At 38.6% G+C, this 7,395-nt stretch overlaps 1 protein-coding gene across 1 annotated transcript; it reads left to right on the top strand.

The window, feature by feature from the left end:
• The first annotated feature begins 3,785 nt into the window (after positions 1–3,785).
• Positions 3,786–6,108, top strand: LOC141586691 (uncharacterized). The gene is made up of 4 exons (XM_074407994.1): positions 3,786–4,343; positions 4,543–4,946; positions 5,059–5,626; positions 5,725–6,108. Exons 1-4 carry the CDS (start codon positions 3,786–3,788, stop codon positions 6,106–6,108), a joined length of 1,914 nt encoding a protein of 637 aa, XP_074264095.1.
• The last annotated feature ends 1,287 nt before the right edge of the window (positions 6,109–7,395 follow it).

Raw genomic sequence — 7,395 nt, 5'->3', positions numbered from 1 at the left:
ACGAGTTAACTTGTGACGTAGTAACACTTTTAGTCATGGCAACTCGATCTAGCGGAGGCTAATCGATCGAGTAGCTTAGTCACTCGATCGAGTAGAGGCCACTCGATCGAGTAACGTGAGTCCAGTGGGGAAATATAAATAATGATATCGTGAAACCCAAATCATTTCTTCTCCTTCTCTCCTAAACCTAAATCTTGTCATATCATTTCTCCTTCACCATGGTTCATCTCCTTGAGGCCTTTGAGAGTGGTTACACCTTGGGGATGGGATGCTTGAGTCGGATAGCGGTCTTGTCGCCGTAGTGCTATGTATAGGTATGTGTCATCATTATCATCGTCTTCCTTGGTTTCAGTTGTGATTATGGTAGTAGTAATAGATATTTATACTGGTTGTTATAGGTTGTTATGGTGATTTCTTGTTGTCTTATGGTCGTGCGCGGAATCACTGCGGTTTGCTAAAGGTAGGTTTTCCTACTCAGTATTGTTGGTTGTCTAGTGTGTCGTTTGTGTTGTATGATTGGTTCTAGTATCGTTCATTAGTAGTGTGGATTGGTTGTTGTTGGTCGTTGTTGTTTGTTTATCACTGGTTCGCGAGATGCGTCCTCGGCCGAGTGGAGTCACTTGCGGGAGTGGCTTCACGCCCTTGATTCGCCCTCTGTGGAACCTGCCATTGAAGGGGATGTTCACATTAAGGGACATGGGTTATCTATCGGATGAGATGAGAGGGGCTTAGGTGGGAACGGCTGCGGTCCCCCACTGGCGGTGTGGATTACTGGTTGCGATTGGTAATCCGGCAGGACTGGACCTTCAGGCAGTCAGAGGTGTGGGGCTGATTGGAGGTGGTGGCGTGTGTATGTTGTTATGTCTTGTTGAGTGTGTTCTTGTATGTTCCTTCCGTTACTGACCTTGTGTGGTGTTGTTGTGTTGTCTTCTTGTGTTGTGTATGCCGTGATCCACTATGGTGAGCAGTCGGTCTTAGCAGGTTTATGTCTGGATCATAGCTGGGTGCTTGGAGGGACGAGTGTACCACGAGTCATGGCAGAGATAGTTACACATAGTTGATAGTTGTCACGAGATGTACCTTTTATTTTGTTTAATCACTTGTAATTTAATATAATTGTTCTTTTATCGACATTTGATTATTACTGTTCCTCGGGCAGCCAAGGTAGTAACGCCCTTATCTGCCGGGGAAGGTCTTGTTAAGGCTCCTTGGTAGATGGGGGTTTTACAAAGTGGTATCAGAGCGAAGATTTTGGAACCTGTAACTAATGAGCCTAATGAACGTAGTGAGTCTAATAAAATGATTGGAAGCCCCGACAGTTGCCTGATTTTGCGTGAGAAGGAGCTATCATATCAAAATCATGGCCCCAATATGCTTAAACCAGCCACCGAGTATGGGGATATCAAGTCGGGAATTGTGGGCATAAGTTGACAGGATTCAAAAACCCTCAAATTAAACTATTTAATTTTATATCTAATTACTCATTAATTAAATGTGATGATCTTATGCATGCATAACAATATGTAAATAAATAAGTAAAGAAAGTGTTCCTTACACAAGAAAAATCGGTTTAAGGGCACAAGTAAGAACTCCTTTCTTACCTGTTCTTGAGCTTAAAATATATGGATGATCCTCCTAGTCTCAATATTGTGAGATTCTCCTTTTAATTGCACCAAGACAACCCTCAATACTAATTTATATATTAACTAGATATATGTAATTAGTGACCTTAAAATTAATCTTATTATTATTTCTATTACTACTTTTAGTAATCTAAATATATGATTTTTGAACAACTTAATTTTTGTTCTAAAACTTTATTTTAGAGAGAAGAGGAGAGAAGAGTATGAAAAATGAAATTGTGTAAGAATGAAAATGGGAAAAATAAGAACAATTCTTATTTTAGAGGGGAAAAACCGGTTGGGAGAGGAGAGGATTAGAGAGCCAATGCATACAAAAATTGCTCTTGCAATAGTCTTAATCAAAACTTGTAAGAGTGTAGAATAGGTTATAACTGTAATCATGATGCATCCCACTCAATTAAACAATTAAACAATTCACCCTCCAAATCTCCTCTAAAAACCAGTTTTCATAAAATAGAGTCCATTTTATTTTTGTCAATTTGTCATTTTGTCATATAATGTGTGACATGTGACATATAACATGTTATTAATAATATTAATGTATATTTAACAATTAAATATCATTACATATATTAATTTAATTATATACAATAATTTAATAGTAATTCCCAATTAAATGTAAATAAAATGGTTCATGTTAATATAATCTACAACATATTGTAATTATAATTAACTATTCATTCTTAATTTAATTGTTCCATAAAAAAAATTTTAGTAATATAACATCTTAATTACTAAAACGAATATCATTTAATCGAATTACAATAAGATTCATATTCTTACTGACATTTGTAAATTGTTCTATTTTAAGGAATTAATTAATCTGTATCAATATACAATTAATTAATTTTATCTATTAAGGAATTGTCCTTTAGGTGTGACCTTAAGGGATCAACTGATCACTACCGTCAAACGACAGTAATGACAAACTCTAGTCAGCCAATCATTGTCGATTAATGTTGATCAGTTGATGTATAAAAATGAATCATCCCTTTACGTATTCTTATCATGAGTTTTATTAATGTGATCGCACTATTGTTGAGGACACATACTCCAACAATCTCCCACTTGTCCGAGACAAGTGTGCGTCACCAATTCTCTTGTCCTATTACAATCTCCCACTCAATGCAAGGTGTCTTGCAGGTTGTTCTCGTAAGTGATCATATCAAGAGTGGTTTTCTCGATCTGGAGAGTAACTTTCTGACCCGAATCATCTACCGTAGATACATTCCGAGCGTGGCCACGCATTTTCAGTTCACTACTCCTCGAGTGGCCCTGAAATTTTTAAATAACCCTGACAAGGGGATGGATAATTCCTATCGCACTATTCCCTTTGTTTAGCCATAGCTCATCACGACCCAAAAGATGCCCATTAGACCTCATTTACGAAAATCGTAGAGCATAATTTAAAGTAACTCATAAACTGTGCCAACTTAGGCGAATAGTCTTTAGTCAAAGAATTGACTCAAAAGAATACTATAGTAGCTCTCGCCACGACCAGGCTATATGAATTACCAGAACTCTATAAGCGGTCACAACCCGACAAAGTGTCGCTTACAGTTTGTCTATGTGATCGACTAGTCATCTCTTATGACTCTATGGCATTTGAACTTGCCATCAATCGACTCACAATCTAGTCACTTAGAGACGTCACCTCATATGAGTGACCAGGGGCAATTACTATGTTAATCCAGTTCACTTCAATAGGGTTTAATGTTGTCTCAACAACCTATTCAGATATAACAAGGTAATAGATAAGTTTAAGAAACTCAAATGATAAATGCGATTATCACATATGAATAGTCAATACCTTATTACTACTTCATATCTTATAATCTAAAGTGTATATATATATTATACTTATCAAGGTGCAATAAAAGCTTGGTTAGTGGATATACCATGTATCCATTTGGTCCAACTTTATGAATTGCTTTCTCCTTCTATTTAATGTCATTTCAAATGTCATGAATTTTCTAAGTACTAGTCTAGATTTCCTCATAGACTTGGGCCTTTTAACTTGTAAATTGCTCCTACTGTTATCATATAACTTGTGATAAAATACTTGGCGAAAGTATCTACCCATAGTTCCTTCATTAATCACCACATCACAATGTACTCGAACTCCATTTGTAGAATTTTGCAATGATTTCTCTGGAAGGGATCACTGATGAACAATTTTCTGTGATCCGACCGTACAATTTAAGTCTGGGAATGGATTCCATATCTGAAGTCAGCGAAGATGATAAGAATTGGGAGGAAGTATCACGAAGAGGTAAGTCGTCTAATTCTGAATCTTCGAGGGTGAGTCAACTTTATCTTTCTAATAGTGATGTTGAGTCTGAACTGAAGTTTTGGTCTACGGCGGTATACGGTTACGTGTTAGGAGCTAACCCCCCTTTTAAGGTCATTGATGGATTTGTTAAGAGAGTATGGGGTTACACTGACTATGACCAGTTATCCTTTAATTCGAATTGTACTTTCCTGGTTCGGTTTAAGACGGAAGAGATGAAGCTACGTGTGTTGCAATCAGGACCAATTTTCATTGACAATAAGCCTGTAATTGTTAAGGAATGGACTCCTGATTGTAAAATGATCAAAGAATCTGTCGACATGGTGCCTATTTGGATTCGTTTTTATGGCCTTCCACTAAAGTTTTGGGGAAATGCTTTACTAAAAATTGCGGCTCTTGTAGGTAAACCTGTAAGATGTGATTAGTAATACACTCCTTAAAACTTTTTTGGGTCATGCTAGGGTCATGGTTGAGGTGAAGGTAGGGACTGCTTTGCCTGATGTCATTGAATTTCTTGATGAGATGGGTGAACCATAGAGGCAGATAGTGCATTATGAGTAGAGACCCATAGTTTGCACTGATTGTAATGCTCTGAGTCATTATGCTAAGGACTGCATGAAGAATCAGTTGAGGAAACCTGCTAAGAAGGTATGGGTCCCTAAGAAACCCGGTCTTTCTAATCAGGTTCCTAAAGTTAATAATCCTGCGGTTGATGTTCCAAATGTGGTAGCAGAACCAGTGGTGGCACCAGTGGCTGCTGCTAGAGAAGACACAGGACACCTCATGACTGGTCCAACTAGGATTTTTAGTGGGGGCTTTGAAGGCCTGGTTACTCCCATGCCTACTGTCTTTAATTCTTTTACTCCTGCCAGGATTATTACTAAAATGACTAGGCAAGGAGGAGTAAGTGGTAGTGGGAATAAAACTTATATGGAGGTAGTGGAACATTCTATTCACTACATGAAAGTCCTGGGAGGGGAAATGGCAGCTCCACCTGTTGCTATTAAAAATGGGTAGTATAGGGTTCTGGAATGTTAGAGGCATGAATAGTATAAATAAGTAGGCTGATATTAAATGGTTTCTGCATACTAATAATGTAGGTTTATGTGGGTTATTATAAAGTAGGGTTAGAACTGGTTCTATCAATAAGGTCCATCAAGGGCTAGGTAATAATTGGAAGGTAGTTCATAATAATAATGTTCATGATGGTGGTAGGATTTGGATAATTTGGGATCATGCTATCTTCAGTGTTGATATCCTTGCTTGTGAGGCTCAGGTGATTCATTCCAAGGTTACTTCCTTGCAGTCTGGCATTGTTTGGTGGCTATCAATGGTTTATGGGTTTAACAGGGTCCATGAAAGAATGCCTTTATGGAATTCCTTGTCTACAATGAATGCTTTGGTTAATGGTCCCTGGGTTGTCATGGGGGATTTTAATAATGTCTTAGCTTTGAATGAAAGGTTGGGGTATGAGGTTACCAATTATGAGATCAAAGATTTCCAAAATTGTGTGGCTGATTGTGGTTTAGTGGATGTTCCTGCACATGGGGCCTATTTTACCTGGAATAATAAGCATGACCCAGGAGATATGGTGTTTATTAGAATTGATAGGGTGATGAGCAATGATGAGTGGCTTTTGCAATTTCCTGATTTCAGCATTATGTTCCATCCTGCCTTTTTTATCATTGCCCCTGTACTATCTTGTTGGCACCTAATGACATTAGAAGGAAAGGGAATTTCAAATACTTTAACATGTGGGGTAAGGACCCTGATTTCTTACACACTGTCCAGGAGGTTTGGGACTCTGAAGTAGAGGGATACAAGATGTTTCAACTTGTTAAGAAGCTCAAATGGCTTAAGCTACCTCTGAAAAGGCTTAATGGGAGTGCTTTTGCCAACATTGAGACATCTGTTCAGGTGGCTCAAATGTACATGTTTTCTATGCAGAAGAAGCATCATGAGGATCCATTGAACCTTGATGTCCAAGCTGAGGAGAAAGCTGCATGTGCTAGTTTTAAACTTCTGCAGGAGGCCAGGAGAAGTTTCTTAAGTCAGAAAGCCAAAGTTCAATGGATGGCTGGGGGTGATGATAATACTACTTATTTCCACAGTATTATTAAAGCTAGGAGATTACAGAACAGAATCTTGAATATCAAAGATATGAATGGAAATTAGTATACTCAAAATGAGGATATTATGAATGCTTTTGTTAACTCTTATAAAGAGTTGTTGGGGACAAGTAAGGGTGTCAAGGCTGTTCACTTGCCTATTGTGCAAAAAGGAAGAGTGGTTTCTGGGGAGCAAGGTGTTGATCTGGTTAAGGAGGTAACTGCTCAGGAGATCCATGAAGCTTTGAAAGCTATACCAGCTAACAAGGCACCTGGCCTGATGGGTACACCTCCCAATTTTTTAAAGATGCCAAGGATATTATTGGTAAGGATGTGGTAGCTGCTGTGCAAGAATTTTTTGTTTCTGGTAAATTGTTGAAGCAGGTCAATACTACAAATCTCACCCTTATACCAAAGAAAGCTAGACCTGAGACTGTTGCTGATTTTAGACCCATTGCCTGTTGCAATGTGGTCTATAAGGTTATTTCCAAGGTGATTTGCAATAGGATAGCTACTGTGTTACCTTCTATTATCTCTGAAACTCAGAGTGCTTTTATTAAAGGAAGGGACAATGTGGACAATATCTTAATTTGTCATGACCTGGTAAGAATTTATAAGAGAAAATCTTGCTCTCCAAGATGTATCATGAAAGTGGACTTGAAAAAAGCATAAGATTCTGTGGAGTGGAGGTTTATTGAACAAATGTTATAAGCTCTGAAGTTTCCTGATAGGATAGTCAAGTGGATTATGGAGTGTGTGTCTACTCCCTGGTTTACTATCTCTTAATGGGTCTAATTTTGGGTACTTCCAAGGGAAAAGAGGGATTAGATAAGGTGACCCTATGTCACCTCTCCTTTTTACTATTGGTATGGAGTATCTGAGTAGGGTTCTAAATGAGGTCACCAGCAGTTTGGGCTTCAACTATCACCCACTCTGTAGGGCTTTGCAGCTTACTCACTTATGCTTTGCAGACGACCTGTTGATGTTTTGCAGAGGGGACATGGGCTCCATTACAATTTTTCTTCGAATTTTTGCCACCTTCTCTGCTGCTTCAGGACTTGATATGAACAATGAGAAATCTAAGATTGATTTTAATGGTATGGCTCCTGCTGAGGTGGATTATATTCTACATTTGTCTAGTTTTAAAGTTGGAGTGTTCCCTTTTCGTTACCTGAGTATTCCTATCTCTTACAAGAGGATGGCCGTTGGTGACTGCACCAGACTCGTGGAAAAGGTGGTGGGAAGAATCAGGGGGTGGGGGCCAAAAAACTAAGCTATGCAGGCAAGCTTGTCCTTATTAGGGCTGTGTTGACTAAGTTGCACTCCTTCTGGACTAGAGTCTTTGTGATCCCCC

This window comes from Silene latifolia, chromosome 1 (genome assembly GCF_048544455.1).
Source record: "Silene latifolia isolate original U9 population chromosome 1, ASM4854445v1, whole genome shotgun sequence".
NCBI lineage: Eukaryota > Viridiplantae > Streptophyta > Magnoliopsida > Caryophyllales > Caryophyllaceae > Silene > Silene latifolia.
The sequence above is the reverse complement of the archived record's forward strand: the minus strand, read 5'-3'. Positions and strand labels throughout refer to the sequence as shown.